The sequence below is a fragment of the Puma concolor genome, chromosome E3, assembly GCF_028749965.1.
Source record: "Puma concolor isolate L17-30 chromosome E3, mPumCon1.1.hap2, whole genome shotgun sequence".
Lineage (NCBI taxonomy): Eukaryota > Metazoa > Chordata > Mammalia > Carnivora > Felidae > Puma > Puma concolor.
This window is the reverse complement of record NC_141682.1, coordinates 10,473,400-10,495,536: the sequence shown is the minus strand read 5'-3', so window position 1 is coordinate 10,495,536 and position 22,137 is coordinate 10,473,400. Positions and strand designations below refer to the sequence as shown.

Genomic DNA, 22,137 nt, shown 5'->3' with positions numbered 1-22,137 from the left:
TCATCCTCATCATCACATTTATTGACGGCCCCTGGGAGGTGGGGCTGGGGACAGAACATACAAAGACAAGGACCTGCCCTCAAAAAGGTTCCATTCTAAGGAGACGGGGACAGAAAAATACAGAATGGTCTTTCCTGGGGATGGCCCACTCTCATCTGTGCAGGTCAGGAGCCCCTGGCCTACCTTGCCCCAGCGACCGGAGCATGAGTGGGGCACAGAGTAGCCCCAGGGCCATGGTGTCCCCGGCCCCGCAGCTGGGGTCTGACCACCTGGCTCCTAGGCTGTGGGCCCCAGAACTGGGGAAAGGTAGGAGCAGGACGCGATGGAAGGCGCTCCCGCGCCCGTTGTGCCAGCCCAGTGGAGTGGTAGGGTGCTTCGGCCCCCTGGGCAGGGTCCCCGGGGGGGAAGCAGGCACCTTTCCAGGCGCCCAGGCAGAAAGTCCTTTCACTGGGGCTGGCCCATTACCCGGGAGGCCCCAGCCGGGGAAGAAAAAAAGGCAGAGTTTCCTCAGCGCCAGAGACACCCTGCCCACCCCACCTCCGGCCCGCTCTCTGGGCAACTTCCAGGTGACCCTCCTCCCCAGCTCAGCCTCCAGGGCCGGGGACTGCCTGAGGCCAGGGGGAGGGGCCTGCCCCTCCCCCCACCCAGGCAGTGGGGGAGGAGGAGGAGCCACAGATCAAGTTTCTCTGGGCCCCCCACCGGGGGGCCGTACGCCGGATCCTACCGGTGGGGGGGCTCCGGCTGCGAGGGCCGAGGGCTCAGCAGAGGGGCCGGGCCCAGGGGGCACCCGGGGGAGCCCTTCAGGGGGGGCACGGGGCGGGAGTCCAAGGGGGGCAGGCTCCGGGGCACTGCCGGCGGCCCCCGGGCGGCCCCGGTGGGCGGGACGGCCGCGGAGGGGAAGGGTCTGGGGGGGTCCGCGGCAGCGGTGGGGGCTGGCTGGGCAGACCGCTCCCGGCGCCGCAGCAGCTCCTGCAGCTTCTCCGCCTGGGTCCGCCGCAGGTGGGCCAGGGCGCGGCCGCGCTGGAAGGCGGGCAGGAAGGCCTCCAGGCTCTGCTCCCCCAGCAGCAGCTGCTCCATCTGCTCCTGGGGTGGGAGGGCCGAGCCCGTGTGAGAAGCGCACCCCCGGAGACCGCCCTCCCTCCCCCCCCCCAATCTCTCCCAGGGGCCACCACCCCGCAGCTGGGAGATGAGGCGCCCGAGTTGTGGCCTGGGCCTGCCTGGGGCTAGCTGAGGGACAGCGGACACATGTCCTCTACTCTCAAGCCTTGGTTTCCTCACTGTCACCAGACCTACTGGGCGGAAGACAAGGCAGAATCAGAGATGGGGACACACTTAAACTTAGGTGTCTCTCAAGTCCAGGGCCACGGCCCCTCCTCCCCTACCTCCTTCAACTCAGCACTGCGCTCCCAACCCGGCAAGCTTGGAGAAGTCTGTCCCAGCTCCTCGGGGGACCCAGTCTACACTGTCCTACACCGAAACAGTCACAGGTGGTGAGAATGAGCCTTGCCGTCCAATGCGGACAGCAGTGTAGTGGGGCTCTCCTCGGGGCCAGGCACTCCAGGTGGGCTTCCTGGAGGAGGGGCTCTCAACCCTACCATGTAAGAATGAAGGGGGGGGTGATGATACTTTGGGTCTCCCACCCTGTCCCCAGGCGCAGCGGCCCCTCCCCTCACCTCAGCTTCCTGCTCAGCTTCTTCCAGCTCTGCCTGCAGCCAGCCCAGTGCGCAGTGGGGGCTCCAGCGATGCATGCTCTCCTCTGAAGGCCACAGAGGGACCACAGTAAATAGCTCCTGCCTTCGGGACCCATGGCCTAGGACAGACAGGCCAGAGCCCCAGGGCCCGATCCTGACACTCACTGACCCTGTGTGTGACTCTATGCCTCTCGCTGGAGCCTCAGTGTCCTTATCTGTGCACTGCCCATGGGATCAGTTTGTGAACTTCCCCCCCCCCCCCCAGGGTTCTGTCCCCGTCCTAGTGCAAAAGAGGAAGCAGGGGCTGTGTCCCCTGGAGCACCCCAGGCCACTTTCCTTCCCCTACTCAGGGCCCCCAGTTCTACTCATTTACTGCTCACTTGCCCAACTCAGTCTTCCAGGAGGAGGACCCCTAAGCCTCGCCCAGGGAAGAGGTCTGCGCACGTCCTGCCCTTCAGAGCCTAGCACCTCCCCAAGGCCAACCAGCCGGATGGCCAGCTGCCCCCCGCCACAGCCAGTTCTCCCAGATGTCCCTCACCCAGTCGCTGCAGCTTGTCCGCACAGCTCTCGGCCACCTCTCGAAGCTCCTGGTACTTGATGGCGAGGGCAGCCCGGCCCATCTCCAGGCGGGGCCGCAATGCCAGGTTCTCCTTGGCTAGCGCGTGGTTGGAGGCCAGGCATGCCTCGCGCTCCAGCTGCAGGCCCTGGAACTGCCGGCACAGAAGAACCAAGAGGCCCGCTCAGGGAATCTGCCCACGTCCACCTCCTGCCACCCCGGGGGTAACAGGGCCCAAGGGCCAAGCCGAAGGCGCCCCAGCCTTCAGGATGGCGGACTAACAGGTGGAGGGACTGGGAGAGGCCTGGACGGAGCTTTGCCTTGAGGTCCCTCTCTGGGCCTCAGTTTCCTCTCACACAAAGTAAGCTAAAAACATCTACCTTGTGGGGTTGTTGTGAGAGCAAGTGAGGAAAACGATGACCGCCTCCACAAATGTTAGTTAATTTTTAATTTTTCAATTAATATGTCTGCTCAGGTCCCTAAGGAGTCCCCCGCCCTCCTCTGTCCCATTTTCCATGCATGGGCAGCTTTCCTCTTATTCCAGGCCTTTGTCTGCTTCCTCCTCAGGTGTTTGTGCCGAAAACACTCCCCCCTGCTCTTACTCTCCAGAGGGATGTCTTGGCCCTGTCCCTGCATGATACCCGGCTCAAGCCACCCTCTCTTTCCTTCGCACCCCTCCTTCTGCCCTCCAGTGGAATCCCCACACCCCAAGGAATACACACCCCCTTTTCCTCCCTGATCCCCAGCACCTGCTCCCAGCTTTCCGTCTCTTGCAGAAAGCAGACCCCCTTTCTCTCCTGGCTCTGGAGGATGCTTTTTCCTTCTGTTTCTCGGAGGGCCAAGCCCCCCTCCCTGCCCCTGGAGAACGCACTACCCTCCATCTGTCCCCTATAGGATGCACATGCCCCTCCTGTCCGCCTCCCTCCAACATACACTTTCCCTTTCTGCCCCCCACAGACAAGCAGCCCGGGCCTATCTCCTGTGAAATATACAACTTTCTCTTATGGTGGCCTATGGAATACACGCCTCAGCTTCCAGTACCCCTCCCCAGCGGAAGACACAAAGCCCCCTCTTACACCCCTAGAATGCGGACGCCCTCCCAGAGGTCCCCCCAGGTGTCAAACAGGCCCCTAGTTCTCCCTCTAGAAGGCGCCTCCCCTTTTTGGCCCTACTGAACGTGGGTGTGCGAGACAGGGCCCCCCACAACACAGCCGCCCCCTGGCCCCGGAACACACCTCCCCGGAGCATCCGCTGGAGGACACGCCTCGCGGCCATCCCGGGGGTGCACGGGCGCCTCCCTGGGTCTCCGGCGCCCCACCCGCCCCAGGCCGGCTCCGGGCGCCCCCTCCCCCGGGGGCGACTCCGCGGGGCCCACTCGGACGTGCCAGGTTCCCGCGGCTCCGCGGCCCGGCCCGCGCGGCCCTTTGGTCGGTCGGTAGGTCCGGCAGGCCGCGGCCCGTCCCCCGCGCCCCCCGCCCGCGCCCCCCGCGCTACCTTCCTGCTGAGCCGCACGATCCGGTCCAGCTTGGGCTCATCCTGAAGCAGGTCCCGGAGCTGCCCGGTGCTGAGGATCCCAAAGCGCCCCGGGCTGCCGGGCTCCGGCCCCGCCCGCGCCGCCCGGGCCCGGTACATGCCGCCCGCCCGCGCCCCCAGCTCGGCTGCTGGCTCGGCCCGCTCGGCCCGCTCCTCCCCGGCTCGGCTCCGCTCCGCTCCGCTCCGGCTCCGGGATCCGGCTCTGGCTCCGGCCGGGCGCGCCGCTCAGCCGCCAGAGGGCGCCCCGCCCGCTCTTAAAGGGGCCGCGGCGCTGGGGCTGGGGGTGGGGCGGGAGGGGGAGGGAGGGGGCGGGCCGCACCCCTGGCTGCCCGGGCAGAGCCTCGCCTCCCGCACCCGCGATCTCCCGGCAAACCCATCCTCCTGCCGCCAGGCGGGTACCCGAGGCTTCTCTCCCCGCACCCCTGCTCCGGCCGGCATTCACCACGCCCCCCCAATCCCCCCCTCCCCCTGGCGCGGACTCTCCCACCCCAGACGTTTACAGTTTGCAGGGCTATTTCACATTTCTCCCTTGGATCCTCACAACAATTTGCTGAGTTGGCTGGGCGCCAGGAGCTTCTGCCCTGTTGCTAACTTGGGCAAGTCCTTTACCTCCCCAAGACTTAGTTATCTCTTCTGTAAAATGGGGTGACGATACACCACGTGAAGATTAGAGCTAGTGAATGCTGAGTGTCTTATCTGTAGGAAGTGAGTACCTAATGTGAGTGATGGTTATATTAGAGATGAGGAAACATATGCACACAGATGATGTAATCTCCCCAAAGTCACATTACAGGTAAATGATAGACATTCTCCTTTCTTCCTGTCTGTGCAGTATAGTATGCACAGAGCACATGGTGCCTCTCCGTGCTGGGCACTGGGCTAAGCTCTGTGAGGGCCTGGTCTCTGCCCTCAGAGAGCTCACGGATTAAGGCAGAGTCACATTCTCAGCTTCCTTTAATGGCAGGTATCAACCACATGATGTCTTCCTTTGTGATTCCCATGTGATGCCAGAGGATGTCATGGACCTTATCTTCAGGAATAGGTTTGGCCAGTGCCATTGTCAGAAAACAGAGAGTAAGTCACTTGTCTAAAACCAAACCGCAGGGGCGGCTGGGTGGCTCAGTTGGTTAAGCGTCCTCCTGATTTTGACTCAGGTCATGATCTCACGGTTCATGGGTTTGAGCCCCGCTTAGAGCTCTGTGCTGATGGCACGGAGCCTGCTTGGGATTCTTCCTCTCTCCCTCTCTCTCTCTCTCTCTCTCTCTCCCCCTCCCTCTCTCTAAATAAATAAATGAACATTAAAAAAAATAAAACAGCAATGAGCAAGCTTATTCCACCTCATCACACTAAGAAAGCACAGAGGTGGGACCAGGACAATCAGAAAACCTCACAGTGGTGGGGGGCGGGGAAGAAGGAGAGGACACCAGAAGAGGTGATGTTTGAGCAGGGTTTTGAGGGATGAATAGGAGTTCTGAAGCTCCCTATTTTCATAGGGAAAATAATGAAACCAAAGGGAAGCCCATAAGCCAAGGACTCTCCCAATCCAGCCAGAGCACATATCTCTACATGGTAGAGATATCTGAGAAGCAGAGAGAAAACTGATGGAGCTGGGCAGGACAGGCTTATTGACAGACCATGACGACAATATTTCTTCCACATTTTAATGATAACTGAATTTGGTTTTCTCCTTCAAGACTCAGCTGGAACACCACCACCTCCAGGAAGCCCTCTCTACCTCCCCAGCCTGGGACACGTGCCCCTCTCTTCTGCGCTCCCCCTGTCCCATCCCTGCTGTCCCTCCATCCTGGTCCTGGCCATGATCAGGAGCACCTCTACACCTGCCAGTTTCCTGGCTATGATCTCCCTGGTTCTGGCCTGCCTCCTCAGGACCCACCATTTCCATTAAGCTTCCGTGGTTCTCCTAGATACCCCCCTAGCTGGCCCTCCTTTGGGCCCTCCTACGCCGGGCTGCAGGACCTCTGCACTCTGGGAGGCGCTGGTAAGACCTGATGGGAGACACCTACCCCGCTCCATTCCCCACCCTTTCTTGCCCACCCCCCTTTGTTCACCAGTCCCTCTGTTGAATGCCCCACAGCAGCGCCTCCTGCCCCCCGTAAACCCTCCCCACACTCCTCAGACCCTCATACCTACTCCTACCTCTCTCGGCAGGGGAGGGGGGGAGAGGGGAGGTCACTCTGCTGCCTGTCACCTGGAGAAGCTTCCGCCACTTTCTGCCTCACCTCTTTGGGTTTTCTCTCCTGCCTCCGGGAAGAGCAGTCCCTCTGGTTCTAAAGCCAACCCAGGTACCTTTGCTATGGGTCTCACCTTCACCTGCCTCCTCTCAGATGCCCTGATCCAATCGAGTAGTTATGTCTCTCTTTCTGTCTCTGTCTCCTACATCTTTAATCTCTGTCTTTAGACTGGCACCTTACTTTCACTAGCACCCCCAATATTTTGTTCTCTCTCTCTCTCTCTCTTTTTTTTAAACATTTATTTATTTATTTATTTATTTATTTAAGAGAGACAGATAGAGACAGAGTGCAAGTGGAGGAAAGACAGAGAGAGAGGGAGACACAAAATCCAAAGCAGGCTCCAGGCTCTGAGCTGTCAGTACAAAGCCCGATGCAGGGCTCGAACTCATGGATCGTGACCCGAGCCGAAGTCAGACGCTCAACCGACCCTGCCACCCAGGCGCCCCATCGCCCCCAATATTTTGAAGTAACTTATGATAGACTGAATACTTGTGTCCCCCCGCCCCACCCTAAAATTCATATGTCAAAGCCCTAACCCCCAGTGTGATGGTATTTGGAGGGGGGCCTCTGGGGATGATTAGGTTTAGACTAGGACATGAGATTGGGGTCCCCATGATGGAATTAGTGTCCTTACAAGAAGGGGAGGAGAGACTAGAGTTCTTTCTCTGTCCACCATGTGAGGACCCAGCGGGAAGGTGGCCTTCAGCAAGCCAGGAAGAGGGCTCTCCCCAGAAGCCCGATCTGTGGTACTTACTTTGATCTTGGACTTCCCAGACTCCAGAATCACGAGAAATAAAAGTCTATTGTTGAAGCCACTTGGTCTGTGACACTTTTTTTGGCACCCAAGCAGACTAAGACGTCCCCTCCACACTTCATTCCCTGCGTCCATTTCCTCACCCTCCTAATTCCTCGACTCAGTCTGACCTCACCCACTTCTCACCACTTGGAAGTCACTGGTCTGAGCCAGGGCTGTTCTTTTTCACATTCACCACCATTGACCACGATCTCTTTCTTGACCGCATTGCAGTCAGACCCCAGACATTCCATAGCCATTGGGCGACAAAAATTAAAACGTCAGATAACGTCAAGCGTTGGTGAGGATGGGAAGCAACAGGAATGCTCGTGTCCTGTCAGCGGGAGAGAGAATTATTGGCTCCAAGAGCATTCTGGCAAGCTCGTCATTCAAAGATCCCCGTATCACGTCCCTGCCATGTTGGACAGCGTAGTGCCCCCCAAAGATGTCCACAGCCTAAACCCTAGAAACTGAATATGTTACCTCACAAGGCAAAAGGGACTTTGCAGATGTGATTAAATTAAGGATCTTGAGACGGGGGGGGGGGGGGGTGGGCCAATGTAATCACAAAGGTCCTTATAGAGGGGAGGCGGGGGTGGGGGGTGAGAATTAGAGGAGCTGGTAACGGAAACAGAGGGCCAGAGTCAGAGAGGAATCTGAAGACACTGCATCACTGGTTTTGAAGACGAAGGAAGAAGCCATGAGATACAGAATGGAAGCCTCTAGAAGCTGGAAAAGGAAAGGAAACGCATCTTCCTCTCCAGACTCTGGAGGGAGCATGACCCAGCTGACACCTTGACTTCAGCCCAGTGAAACCCATTTTGGACTCGTGAGTCCAGAACCGTAAGATAATATCGTGTTGTTTCGAGGCACTGATTAGGTAATTTGTTGTAGCTGTGAAAGGAAACTAAAGCAAACTCCTAGGAATTTGGGGAACGGGAATGTTCACAGTGGCCCTAACTTGTAAGAACGGAAAACTGGAAACAACCCAGACGTCCAACCCCAGAAGAACGGCAAAGGAACTGGTGAGCCTTTGTACAGGCACCCCTTTGCCCTAGACACCAAATATAGGAGCAAATCGTAGTGCACACGACCCTTTGGGTGAATCCCACAAACAGCACTAATTGAGAAAAGGCAACCTGGGAAGAGTTCATCAAGTGTAATGCTGTTTACACAAAGTTTAGAAACAGGCAAAAGTATGGGGCGCCTGGGTGGCTCAGTCGGCCAAGCGTCCGACTTCGGCTCACATCATGATCTCACCGTTCGTGGGCTCGAGCCCCGTGTCGGGCTCTGTGCCGACAGCTCGGAGCCTGGAGCCTGCTTTGGATTCTGTGTGTGTGTGTGTGTGTGTGTGTGTGTGTGTGTGTGTGTGTGTCTGCCCCTCCCCCACTCACTCTCTGTCTCTCAACAATGAACAAACATTTTAAAAAATTTAAAGAAAAGAAACAGAATTAAACTTCATAATGCTTGGAGATATGTACAAAGGAAAAGCATGGGAACAATAAATACCAAATTCTGGAGCATGGCTGTCTGGCAGAAAAAGGTTGCAGTCAGGGAGGGACCAAGGGAAGTTCAATGGCATTGATAGATAGTTCGATTTCTTTCTTTCTTTCTTTCTTTCTTTCTTTCTTTCTTTCTTTCTTTCTTTCTTCCTTTTTCTTTCTTTCTTTTTTAATTGAAAGTGAGAGAGAGAACAAGGAGGGGAGGGGCAGAGAGAGTGGAGCAGAGGACCTGAAGTGGGCTCTGTGCTGACAGCAGAGAGCCTGATGCGGGGCTCGAACCCACAAACGGTGAGATCATGACCTGAGCGGAAGTTGGACGCTTAACCGACTGAGCCACCCAGGCACCCTGATCGTTTGATTTCTTAAGCTGGTCGTGGTACACAGGTATGCACAGTATTATTCTTTATGTTTTTAGTAAGTCTGAAAACTTTGATATAAAATTAATAATTTTTAAGGTCTATTTTTAGACTTTACCTTTGGAGTCAGACCGACCTGGATCCCTTTCTGAGTTCTGCTACTTCCTGTGTGACCAAGAGTAAATTCCTTAATTCCTTGAGCCTCAATTATAGTATCTGTAAAATGGGTAGTTGAAGGGTGTGACTTGATGTAAGTGTCTCGCATGAAGCCTGACATCCGGTCAGTGCTCCAAAAACAGCAGCCGCGATGTGTTTCTCTTTCTGGAAATGCTCCCTTGGTTTTAATTTATGGAGCACCTACTATCTGCCCGGGACGTCCAGGGGCTGACCCTACAAAGGGGACCCTTCATCTTCTCCCTGGTTCAATTTTTAAATTCATTATTCTCCAGGCGCGCCTGGGGGGCTCTGTTGGTTAAGCGTCCAACTTCGGCTCAGGTCACAGTCTCATGGTTCATGAGTTCAAGCCCCGTATCAGGCTCTCTGCTGTCAGGACAGAGCCTGCTTTAGATCCTCTGTCCCCCACTCTCTCTACTTTCTCTTAAAGTAGAAAAGTAGTAAAGAAAGCTCTCTTTCTCTTAAGGATAAGTAAACATTAAAAAAAATAAATTCATTATTCTCCAAAAATCCAATCGCTACCCCTTAAAAAAAACAGCTCTAGGGGCGCCTGGGTGGCGCAGTCGGGTAAGCGTCCGACTTCAGCCAGGTCACGATCTCGCGGTCCGTGAGTTCGAGCCCCGTGACAGGCTCTGGGCTGATGGCTCGGAGCTTGGAGCCTGTTTCCGATGCTGTATCTCCCTCTCTCTCTGCCCCTCCCCCGTTCATGCTCTGTTTCTCTCTGTCCCAAAAATAAAATAAAAAACGTTGAAAAAAAAATTAAAAAAAAAAAAAAAAGAAAAAAAAAACAGCTCTACTGAGATATAATTCATATGCAGTATAATTCAACAATTTAAATTCTACAATTCAGTGCTTTGGGGTACATTCAGGGTTGTACAACCTTCGGTACAATTTTAGAACACTTCCAACACCGCAAAAAGAAACTTTGTACCCATTAGCAGTCACTCCCCATTCCTGCCCCAATCCTGGCCTCACCACCAGCCCCAGCATGAGGCAATCACTAATCTACTTATTCTATAGATTTGCCAATTCCGGACTTTTCATACTAATGGAATCCTATAAGATGTGGTGTTTTGTGTCTGACTTCTTTCATTTCACATAATGTTTTCTTTTTTTCTTTTTAATGTTTTCTTTTTTTATTTTTGAGACAGAGAGCACAAGCGGGGGAAGGGCAGAGACGGAGAGAAGGACAGAGGATCCTAAGCGGGCTCTGTGCTGACAACAGCGAGCCCGATGTGGGGCTCGAACCCATGAACCATGAGATCATGAGGTCATGAGCTGAGCTGAAGTCCTACGCTCAACCGAATGAGCCATCCAGGGCACCCCCCATCTTAATCATTTTTAGGTACACACTTTGTTTTTTTTTTTTTTTTTCAAACGTTTTTTATTTATTTTTGGGACAGAGAGAGACAGAGCATGAACGGGGGAGGGGCAGAGAGAGAGGGAGACACAGAATCGGAAACAGGCTCCAGGCTCTGAGCCATCAGCCCAGAGCCCGACGCGGGGCTCGAACTCACGGACCGCGAGATCGTGACCTGGCTGAAGTCGGACGCTCAACCGACTGCGCCACCCAGGCGCCCCTAGGTACACACTTTGTGACACTAAACACATTCACACTGCTCAGGGACCATCACAACCATCCATCTCCAGAACGTGTTGATCTTCCCAAACTGAAACTGTATATCCATTGAATACTATTTCCCCCTTAGGTCGGATCCTGATACCTACCCTACTGTTCTACTTTCTGTCTCCATGAATCTGACTACTCTCGGAACCTCGTACAAGTGGAATCAGACAGTATTTGTCCTTTCGTGACTAGTTGATTTCACCGAGCGGAATCTCTCCAAGATGCATCCATGTTGTAGCACGTGACAGGATTTTCATCCTTTTTAAGGCTGAATAATATTCCACTGTACATGTGGTGTGCAACTTGTTTCTCCATTCATCAGTCGATGAACATTGGGGTCGTTTTCACTTTTGGGCTCTTATGAACAATGCTGCTACGAACATTCGCACAAGTGTTTTTGTGACCTGGGTTTTTTTTTCCTCTGGGTTATGTACCAATGAGTGGGTACATGATAACTTCATGTCTAACCTTTCTGAGGGAAGGCCAGACCATTTCCCAAAGCAGCTGCACCTCCCTACACTTGCACTAGCCATGTAGGCAGGGTCTGATGTTTTCACCGATACTGTTATTATCCATCTTTCTTGTCACAACTCTTCTGCGGCGTCTGGGTGGCTCAGTGGGTTCAGCCTCTAACTCTTGGTCTCAACTCAGGTCTTGATCTCAGAGTCCTGAGTTCAGGCCCCGTGTGGGGCTCCGCGCTGGGCATGAAGCCTACTTATAAATACATACATACATACATACATACATACATACATACATACATAAATATCCTAGTGGATGTAAAGTGGAATCTCACGATTTTGATTTGCATTTCTCTGATGGCTAATAATGTTGAGCATCTTTTCATGTACTGTTGGTCATTTTTTTAAAAAGTTTATTTCTTGGGGCGCCTGGGTGGCTCAGTCGGTGAAGCGTCTGACTTCGGCTCAGATGGTGATCTCATGTTCGTGGGTTCGAGCCCCGTGTCCAGCTCTGTGCTGACAGCTCAGAGCCTAGAGCCTGCTTTGGATTTGTATCTCCCTCTCTCTCTCTCTGCCCCTCCTCCTCTCGCTCTCTCTCAAAAATGAACATTAAAAAAAATGTTAATAAAATAAAATAAAAAAGCTTATTTCTTTATTTAAGAAATTTCTACCCCCAACATGGGATTTAAACTCACAACCCTGAGTTCAAGGGTCATTGTGCTCTTCTGACTAAACCAGCCAGGCGCCCCACTATTGGTCACTTTTATGTCTTCATTAGAGAAATGTCTCTTCAGACCCTTCGCTAATTTTTTACTTGGGTATTTGCCTTTTTATCTTGCAGTTGTAAGAGTTCTTTATATATGGGGCGCCTGGGTGGCTCAGTCGGTTGGGCGTCCGACTTCGGCTCAGGTCACGATCTCGCGATCTCGTTGGATCTCGCGATCTCGCGGTCCGTGAGTTCGAGCCCCGCGTCGGGCTCTGGGCTGACAGCTCAGAGCCTGGAGCCTGTTTCAGATTCTGTGTCTGCCTCTCTCTCTGCCCCTCCCCTGCTCACATTCTGTCTCTCTCTCAAAAATAAATAAACATGAAAAAAAAAAAAAACTTTACTGAGGTGTAACTTCTGCAAAATAAGCTGCATATATTTTTTTAAAGTTTATTTATCAGAGAGAGAGAGAGAGAGAGAGAGAGAGTGCAAGCGAGGGAAGAGCAGAGAGAGGGAGAGAGAGAAGCCCAAGCAGGCTCCACACTGTCAGAGAGGAGCCCAATGCAGGGCTTGAACTCCAGAAATGCAAGATTATGACCTGAGCCAAAGTTGGACGCTTAACCAACCCAGCCACCCAGGCACCCCAAGCTGCACGTATTTTAAAGTGTACAATTTGATGAGTTTTGGCTTGTGAAACTACCCTCAAAATCAAAGCAATGGGGGCGCCTGGGTGGCTCAGTCGATTGAGCGTCCAACTCTTGATTTCAGCTCAGGTCATGATCCCATGGCCGTGGGATTGAGCCTTGAGTCAGGCTCTGCGCTGAACATGGACCCTGCTTGAGATTCTCTTTCTCTTTCTCTCTACCCCTCTCCTCCGTTTGTGGTCTCTCTCTCTCAAAAATAAACTTAAAAAAAATCACGGCAATGAACACATCCAACCCCCCTAAAAGATCATTTATGCTCTTCTGTGATTTCTCCCTCCAGCCTCTCCCCTACCCCTCAGCCAGATAACCCCTGATCTGGTTACTGACCAGATCCCTGACACTACTGATTAGTCCCCATTTTCCAGAATTTTATATAAATGGCATCGTACGGTGTATGCTATTTTTTTTTTTTTTTTTGGTGTGTGGCTTCTTTCACTCATAATAGCTATTTTGATATTCATCCACTCTGTTGCATTTATCTGTTGCAGTTTGTTCCTTCTTATTGCAGGATGGTATTTCACCATGTGGATATATCATAATTTGTTTATCCATCTGTTGATGGACATGTGGGCTGTTTCCAGTGTGAGACTTTTACAAGCAAAGCTGCTATGAACATTTGTGTACAAGTCTGTGTATGGACCTATTCCTTTATTTCTCTTATCTAAATACCTAGGAGTGATGTGGCCGGGTCAGATAGGTGGCACCCATTTAACATTTTAAGAAAACCCCAGTCTTCCAAACTGTTTCATCATCCCCACCAACAGTGTGTGAGGCTTACTTGATCCACATCCTTAGCAACGCTTTATAAGCTCAGCCTTTTCCACTTTACCCATTCTAACAAGCGGTAGTCCCTTCGCTCTGCTAAAAAATACTTTTTGTATACACACGTGCATCTAGACAATATACTATTTGTAGGTGTTTTGAACATGAAGGCTCTGGGGCGCCTGGGTGGCTCGGTTGGCTGAGTGTCCAACTTCGGCTCAGGTCATGATCTTGCGGTCTGTGAGTTGGAGCCCCATGTCAGGCTCTGTGCTGACAGCTCAGAGCCTGGAGCCTGCTTTGGAGTCTGTGTCTCCCTCTCTCTCTGCCCCTCCCCTGCTCACGCTCTGTCTCTCCCTCTCTCTCAAAAGTTAAACATTAAAATTTTTTTAAATAAATAGATGAACATTAAAAGAAAGAAAAGAAAGAAAGTGAAGGCTCTGACTTCAGCCATCTCTTCTTAGGGCTGCACAGGACGCCCTCCTGCATTTTGATGATGCTCCCACCGGCTCAGGATAAGGCCCACAGGAGGCAGCAATACAGGCTGAAGAAACAGGCAGTGTCCTCAGAGATCCCCATCTGCCTCGTGGGAGGCGCAGACATGACGTGCCATCCTGAAGACAACAGCCTAGTGGACGTCACCCCCTGGCGACCTTTCAAAGCAGTATCTTCCCATTCTGCCCGGTCAGTCTCCACTGCATCCCCTCATTTGGTTTAGGGGGTCGGCATCCTGCCGGCCAGCGAGGCTCAAACCAGGAAATCTTCCAGCTGTTCCCAGATCTTCTTGGTGCAATTCTGACGACACTTACAAACATGCTCTTTTGTTTCAGGTCCTGCTCGGGGGCTGGATCCAGAGCTGAAGGAGAGCCCAAGCCCTCTGGAGAAGCACACGCAGAAATCACGGTGACAACCTGTCCCTTCAGTCTGGTGAGTCCGCCATCCACCTCCCCTGGTCGGTCACATGTTCGGGCCCAGCTCAGGCAGGCCTGCCACCCCTGGGCTAAGGCACCCACCCCCACGAAGCCTGCAGTCTCCTCCCCCTCCCAGTGCTTCCTTCTAGCTGCAACCCCAGTAAAGCCCCCCCACCTTCTGCCTTTGCTCACCATCCTTCCATGGCTCCCTACTCTCTCTCTCTCAGCTGGTCTTCATTTCTTTGTGTGACATCTGTGTTCCTCCATGATTCTCTCCCTCTTTCTTTTCCCCAATCTCGTACTGGACCCAGAGACCCTTTTCCAGTCGAGCCAGATGCCTGACAATTCCCCAACCTTATGCTGCATTTCCACATCTCTCCTGCCTTTGGCCAAGGTGTCCCTCCACCGTGGATGCCTTTCCCCCCCTACCGCACGCCTTCTCCTAAAGCTGTAGAAGAACTGACCCGTCCTTCTTGACCTAGAACACACCCCCTCCTCCAAAGGCGGAATCAGCCTTTCCTTCCCAGCATTCCTTCCTCATGCCAACTTGACCTGTTATTAAAGACCCATCTATTCCCCACCTGTTAGCCTTAGGGGTCCCCTGAGAGCAGGAACAACATTTATGTCCTCTTTCCAGCAAAGGATCTATTTATTACACAGCAGGTGCAGAGTCGGGGCACCTGGGCTCAGACTCCAGTTCTGCCACCTACCACCGATCTGAACCTCCCTGCACCTCTGTTCCCTCATCTGTAAAACCGGGAGAAGACACCCACCCCTTCTGGCCATTGAAGGGATTCAATGAGTTAACCCACATAAAGGGCTTAAGAGGTGTAGGCGGGACCCTGGTAAGTAGTCAAGGCTGGGCGAACATTAGCCAGAAATGGTAATGATTTGTTGAGTTGAAATGAAACCCTGCCCTCGTTCTAGAGAATTTTCACATGAAGAGGGAGATACTTTCTGTTGATCTTCAGGAGACTTTCTTAAATAAGGAGGCCCCCCCTGCCCGCCCATGCCTCCCCAGCTTCCATTAAAGGAGAGTAGCCCCTCAACAGAAGCTGTCAAAATCATCTCCTTTCTTTCTTAGCTTCAAAGTAACCATGAACATCTTCCTCCTTCAGGAAGCCTTCCAGGATTGGATTCCTTCAAGGAACTTCTTTCTTCTACCTTTCTCTGATGTGAAGGCCCAAGACCATCGCCATCCCCTTGCCCTGCTTCCTATCTTACACAGGAGGAAACAGGCCCAGGGAGGAGAGAGAGGTCAGGAGGGGATAGGCGTTCTGGAAGGGCCAAGGGCTCTGTGAGGGTGGAGGGGTGTGTGTGTGTGTGTGTGTGTGTGTGTGTGTGTGAGAGAGAGAGAGAGAGAGAGAGAGAGAGAGAGAGAGAGTAGGGGGCGGGCTGCTCAGGGAGGAGAAGAGAGCCCAGGGAAGGGGTGGGGGGTGGGGGGGCTCGGTGAGGTCCAGGTGAGGAAGTGGGTGAGTGGGCTTAGAAGCCCAGTGGACTCAGGATAACGCCGGTAGAACCAGGGGCGGGAATGAAGGGGGTTCGGTGAGCCAGATGGGAGCTCAACAGAGACAGGGAATTCAGGAGCCAGGATGAGGTTCCCAGAGGGGCTGGGGCTCAGGGAGGTGACTGCAGCGTCCCAGGCTCTGCCTCTGTCCACCTGGGCCATGGTCCCATACCTGTGGCTCCTCCTTCTCAAACCCAGCCAGCGGTTTGGGAGCCTGGCACCAAGCCCTCTGGGAGAGAGGGGTTAAAGGTGAGCGGGCACGAGTAGGTCCCAGACGGGGATTGGCAGGCGCCTGGGCCCGTGGCCCAGGCCCCATGGCTGTGCCACAGGCCGCCAGACGGGTGAGCGGCTGCCACCCACGTGCTAAGGAGAGAAGGAGGCACCGGAACAAGGGGCAAAGGACACCCCGAACGGGCGGGGGCGGAGCAGTGCCCGCGTCCACACCCGCTGCTAAAAGCCGGGCCCAGGGCGTAGCGCACAGAGCCCTCTGCCGCCGGCGCAGAGAAGACGCGGCGGCTGCTGTCGGCGGCGGCCCAGGAGCATCCTGCGTGCGCCCCTAAGGCTCCCGCTCCCCAGACGCAGCCGCCCGAGGAGGAGACCCTGCGGGCGTGGCCCACCCTACCCGCAGATCCCTCGGAATCCAGGTGAGGGGTGTGGAGGTGATCGGGTGGGTGCAGGTGCATAGCCCAAGGGGAGTCAGATCCTCCCCTAGGCTGGACCTCAGTCCCCGCACCTGTTCAATGGGGGAGGGCCACCGGTTCAGCTCTGCTGGGCTGGTGGGGTCAATACTCTTGTGTACTTGCCCTGGCTCAGCTGCCAGGAGAAGGAGGCAAGCTCAGACCCCAGGGAGGGCTTAGGATCAAGAATCTGAGCATTCATCCTGCCTGTTCTTCCAGGAGCAGAGGGTGAAGTGCACACGGGTTCCCACCGCCTCCTGGGCTCCCAGCAGCTGGGGAAGGATTGAACGGTGCTCTGGGGACTCTCCATAGAGGTGGCTGTGGGGCCGGGGAGGCAGGAGGGAGGGCCTTCTCTGTTACACCCTCTGCCCAAGACAGGTGTGGGTGTCAGGAGAGAAGCCGGTTCCAGGTGGGCCCTAGGATCACAGCAGCAAGGACTCAGAGCTCCCCCTGGCTGGGCAGGGAGAAGCCAGATGTTCCCGTGGGGCAGGGAAGCCACGTGGATTCATGGCCACCAGACTTCTAGCCAACAGGTAGGGGCTAGGGACATGGCAAAGGGCACTCCTTCTGGTCTGGCCCAGGAAGGCCAGGGCTCCCTTCGGCCTCCCAGCCACCCTACCCCCACCTCCGTGTCTCCTGAGGTAACCCTGGTGGGCAAAGAAGCCAGGGTCAGGCCTGGGTTGGGTTTAGGAGCTTTGAGTTCTTGTCTGTGTCTGGCTGTGTGACGTTGGGTCCATTACTTCCTTTCTCTGGGCCTGGCTCTCCCTCTGTGACATGGGGAGGCTTGTTCCTGGGATGCTGGAGGGGAGACAGGGACAGGATTAAATGGGACACCAGGATGCTTTGGAGGACAGGGAGGCCCACTCCAAGCAAGGTCCTTGTGGTCCTTCACAAGGAGGATGATGTCCCAGGGTCAGCTGGATCAGGTGTTGGGTGGGGCCAGGGACCTGGCCCAGGCCTCCATCTTGTCCAGGTGAGTTTCCTTCTGTTCTCTGCATGTGGCCTGCCCATCTCCTGCCCAGACCGGCAGATCCAGGGGGGGGACAACTGGGGCCTGGGGATCTCACGCCTGGGAACATGGGCAGGGAGGCTCAGCTCCTTAGCCCCAGGGCAGGGCTAGCTCCTGGAGGAGGGGGAAGATTCCCACTGAGGAGCCCTGTGCTGTGACAACCAGGATCCTCCCTCTCTTGAGAGGGCCATCCTTCTGGTTGCACCCAGGAAGGACACGATCTACCCCAGGCCAGGGCTCAGTTTGGAATTGCGCTCAGGGCTCAGGGTGGGATCAGGACTCAACCTGGGCCCAGGTGAGGGGGCCAGGGTCAGGGACACACCTGGGTTCTTGGAATGTTGTCAACAAAATCGTCCGGCCTGTGTGTGAGTAGCACTGGTGGAGGTGATGTTTGTAAACTGAGGTAGAGGGCGCAATGGGCTTTGAGGAACTGCAGGGTGGGACGGAGGGAGAGGGGCTGTGCTCTTGAGGCTCCTGTGGACTACACCTGCCTCAGACCCCACTTCTTCCCTTTGGGCAGAAGCCGTACCTGGAGCCTCCCTCTGAGGCTGCCCTTGACTCTGCTGCTGGCTCTGTGAGGGGCAAAGGCAGGTGGAGACTGGGCTGAGAGAGGCCTTCATCAGCACAATTCTCACTCCCTGTTCAGGGCTGACAAAGGGGTTTGGGCTCAGATGTGAGGCAGGGGAGGAAGGAAAGGGGGGCTCCCTCAGGCCCAGGGTCGCTCGGAAGGGGGAAGGAGGGACTGAAATTTGCTGGACACCTACTACGTGCCAGGCACCGTGCAGGGATTTTCTGTCACTGTTTCCTTCTTCCTGATAACCTGAGAGGGAAAGGATATCGTGCCCACTTTATAGATGAGGAAACAGAGAAGTCAAAGCACCGGCTCAAGGTCACACAGCCTGGAAATGACGGGGCTGGGCTTCAAAACAAGCCACCCTGATTCCAAAGCCCTGATTTCTGCTCCCACTGTTACCTCTGCCTCGTCCCCTGTCACCTTCTGGGCCTCACCCTGTGCATCCGTTGACACTGATGCTGACACCGTCGAGAGCAGCTGTGAGCAAGCGTGTGTGTTGCATCCGGGGAGCAGCACACATCAGGGGGTGTACTCGTGGATGCTCGTGGGTGTCCACATGGTCTGCACCCCGCTCCCCACCTCCCCGCTGGACTTTCCTGCCCTTGAGCTTCAGGAGCAAGGCAGCTCACATTTGCCTTTTCTCTTAGAGGTGGGCTAAGCTGATCTTGTGTAGGAGGTCCCCAACAGGGCAGGAGGAAACCAAACATTCCCAGGGCAGGGTCTGGCACTGATAAATAGGTGATGCATCCCTCCAGCTGGCCCCGAGATGTGGGGGCAGGCTGGCTGGCATGTAAGCCGGCCTGTGACAGTCTGCTCCATCCTGCCCAGAATCCCCAGGTCTCCCTAGTGCTGGGTAGCTCTGGGAGTCACGTCAGCTCTTGTCCCACACAGCCCCATCAGCCACGTGACTCTGGATGAGAGGTATGCCTCCCTAGGACCCCTTTCTGTGTCAGTCCAGGGACCCGACGCCCTCATGGGGCCCATGTGACTCCCTGAGCTCCTTAGCAGTGGGAGGCCCGGGGATTCTGGGCAGGGCAGACCCTGACTGTCCCTTCCCACGGCTGGTTTGAGAAGCCGTTTTCCATCCTCAAGTCCCCTGGTGGAGGCTGTCCCCCCATGGCCTGTCCCATAGCATCTGGTTCTTCCTCTAACACCGTACTCAGAGGTATTGGTTAGGAAGGAAAGAAAAAAGGAAGGACGGGGGTGGGAGAGGAAAAGAGGGAAGGAGAAAGGAAATTCACACTCGTGTGCCTACCACTGGCTCTTACATATTTCATTTGATTCTGCCAACAACCCCGTAAGATGAATTTAACATCAATTTCCCACACCCATTTTAAATGTTTATTTACTTGTTTTTGAGATCGAGAGACAGAGAGCGTGAGTGGATGAGGGGCAGAGAGAAAGGAAGAGAGAATCCCAAGCAAGCTCTGTGCTATCAGGGCAGAGTCCTATGTAGGGCTCAAACTCATGAACCTGGAAGATCTTTACCTAAGCCAAGATCAAGAGTCGGACACTTAACCAACTGAGCTACCCAGGCACCCCCTTCACACCCATTTTATTTTATTTTTTTATTTAAAAAAAAAATTTTTTTTTTCAACGTTTATTTATTTTTGGGACAGAGAGAGACAGAGCATGAACGGGGGAGGGGCAGAGAGAGAGGGAGACACAGAATCGGAAACAGGCTCCAGGCTCTGAGCCATCAGCCCAGAGCCCGACGCGGGGCTCGAACTCACGGACCGCGAGATCGTGACCTGGCTGAAGTCGGACGCTTAACCGACTGCGCCACCCAGGCACCCCCTTCACACCCATTTTAAAGTGAGAAACCAGTGCTCAAAGCCCGTGATACCACTCTTTCCTTGTATGGAGCACACTCAGAGAGGAGCCCAGGGTCACACACACGGGCAAATTTGAGCACCACAGTCCACACCCTGCCCCCATGCCTCTGTGCCAGGGAGCTCTGGATGGCAGGGGCATCATCTGACCTGGATGCCGAGGGGTCTGTGGGACCAGGGGGGCTCTAGCCTTGATGATAACCCCCTCCCCTCCAAGGCACTCCCCATTCTACTCTCTTGGAGCTGACTCTGAACAACGAGGCACAGACCCACCCTGGCACACTGGGGTGGCCAGAAATGCCACAGGTACAAAGAAGGAGACTGTACTGCAAGGTGCACCTGCTCTCCAGCCCTCTGTTTTCTCATCTGTAGAATGGGTAGACTAACACAGTGTTACCTGTTCTACTTCTTCTGGAACTCCAGAAGTTCAGTGTGGAGCTGGGAGGCAGGAGACCTGGCTCGATCACTAATGTGACATGCACCGGGTAGCCTGACGCAAGCCGCTGCTCCAAAGGAGCCCCTCCAAGTCACACGAGCCCGTTGCCCTTGCTGATTTCTACATCTTATTCCAATTCGGATGTGCCAAACTTCCAAGTAGCAGATGTGAGTCCTGAGCAGTGTATGTTTAGTCCTTCTCCTGTGTTTCTGGCACACAGCTCCTAAAACCCTTGGAATCTCCAGAGCTATGAGTGTCTTTTGTATGCTAATGCTAATGAGATGCCTGGTGGCTGGTGGCCCCTAATAGTTTCAGGATGGAAGTTGGTCACCAGGGAGATCAAGGTGGGATTAGAGAGTTGGAACTTTCAGCCCCCCCCCCCATCTCTCAGGAGGGGAATGGGGCTGGAGACTGAGTTCACTCGCCAATTACCAAAATCATGCCTGCCTAATGAATTTCCATTAAAAACTCCTCAATGAAGGGGTTGGTGAACACATCGAGGTGCTGGGAGGGTGGTGCACCTGGAGAGGGCATGGAAACCCCATGTGCCCCCACCCTCCATACCTTGCCCCGTGCCTGTCTTCCACATTTGGCTTTCCTGGGTTGTATCCTTTATGATAAAATGGTAAAATGTAAGCAAAGTGCTTTCCTGAGTTCTGTGAGCCTTTCTAGCAAACTGGAAAAACCTGAACAAGGCGTGCTGAGATTCCCGATTTATAGCTGGTCGGTCAGAAGTACAAGTGTTAACCCCGACTTGTGGTTGGTATCTGAAATGGAGACAGTCTTAAGGGGACTGACCCCTTAACTTGTGGGGTTGGATGCTAACTCCCGGGAGATAGTGTCAGAAGGGAACTGAATTGTAGGACTCAGCCAGTGTCAGGGAATTGGAGAAATGGTGTTGGAAAAGACATCATGCATTTGGTGTCAGAGGTGTCACGAGTAAAAATTGTCTACTGGTAAATGGTTACCAGTGACATTTTTGCAACCTGACAGACTCTTGGTAGGATGGCTCTTCTTGGCAAAACCTCATCTCCTGGCTGACTCCCCATCCCTCCACTGCTGTGACACTGCACTACCGTATAGCACATTCTCCACCCTGGCTGGTCACAACCTACCTACAGGCTACACTGCTTCCCGTGCTACAGGGAGGGCAGCTGAATCCCAGAGAGGGTGAATGGTTTGCCTGAGATGACTCACAGGTACCTGATGAGCCAACCTACTGGGCTCTGTGCCCTAAAGAGAAAATGTCCCCCATGGCGCCCTTGGGCTCTGTGGATTGAGAAGGAGCGTTCAGACAAGATGGGGCAGAAGGCTGAACCTTTCCCTTCCCCAGGGTCCGGTCAGCCAATCAGGGACCCTTTCCTTTGTTTGGCCATCTTTGATCTGTGGACTTTGGGGTCCTCAAGAAGAAAGCAGCCATCATCTACTGCCCTATCTCCTCTTATTTTCTTTACTTTACTGAAGGATTTTTTTTCTGGTTTCAAAAGTAATATACAGGCCTTATACAATTTTAGCATTTATGGAAATTTACAAGTGAATGAATGTCTGTTTCCCATATCCCATAAAGACCATCATAATGCCATAGTTTGTTGGCTGTGTGTCCAGACTTTTCTCCTCTTTCCATATATGAATGTTCACCATTATTTATTTCTACTTGAGTGAGTAGAAATTGTTTTTGCAACTTCCTTCTAACATCAGCATTGCACCTTAGCTACCTTTTACTATTTCTACACTTATGATAATGATAGCACGTCTTTACCACCTGAGCACTTTGAAGGTATTGATTCACTTAATCCTCATAAAAACTGTGAGAGGTGGGTACTCTGTTTATCCCCATTTTATAGACAAAGTTGTTAACAGCTACATGGTTTTCCACTGTAGAGATCTGTCAAAATTTGTTCAACCATTCTCCTGTTTGTCAGAATTATAAACAGTGCTGTGAGGAACATCCTTCTACATCTTTGTACATTAGGGACACATTTTTATTTTTATTTTTTCAAATGTTTATTTTTGAGAGACAGAGAGAGAGAGCACCAGACGGGGAGGGGCAGAGAGAGGGGGTCAGAGGATCCAAAGAGGG

General features: G+C 53.9%; 1 protein-coding gene across 2 annotated transcripts; it reads right to left on the bottom strand.

The window, feature by feature from the left end:
- On the bottom strand, positions 1-3,995 carry VPS37D (VPS37D subunit of ESCRT-I). Of its 2 annotated transcripts, XM_086692114.1 has the most exons (4): positions 3,742-3,993; positions 2,230-2,401; positions 1,674-1,756; positions 1-1,083 (listed from the first exon to the last, which is right to left on the bottom strand). In XM_086692114.1, exons 1-4 carry the CDS (start codon positions 3,877-3,879, stop codon positions 721-723), a joined length of 756 nt encoding a protein of 251 aa, XP_086548240.1. In that variant the 5' UTR covers positions 3,880-3,993; the 3' UTR covers positions 1-720. The 2 variants fall into 2 exon arrangements, with proteins under 2 accessions (XP_086548240.1, XP_086548241.1); XM_086692115.1 differs by lacking the exon at positions 1,674-1,756 and having other exon boundaries at positions 3,742-3,995.
- Between the last annotated feature and the right edge of the window lie 18,142 nt (positions 3,996-22,137).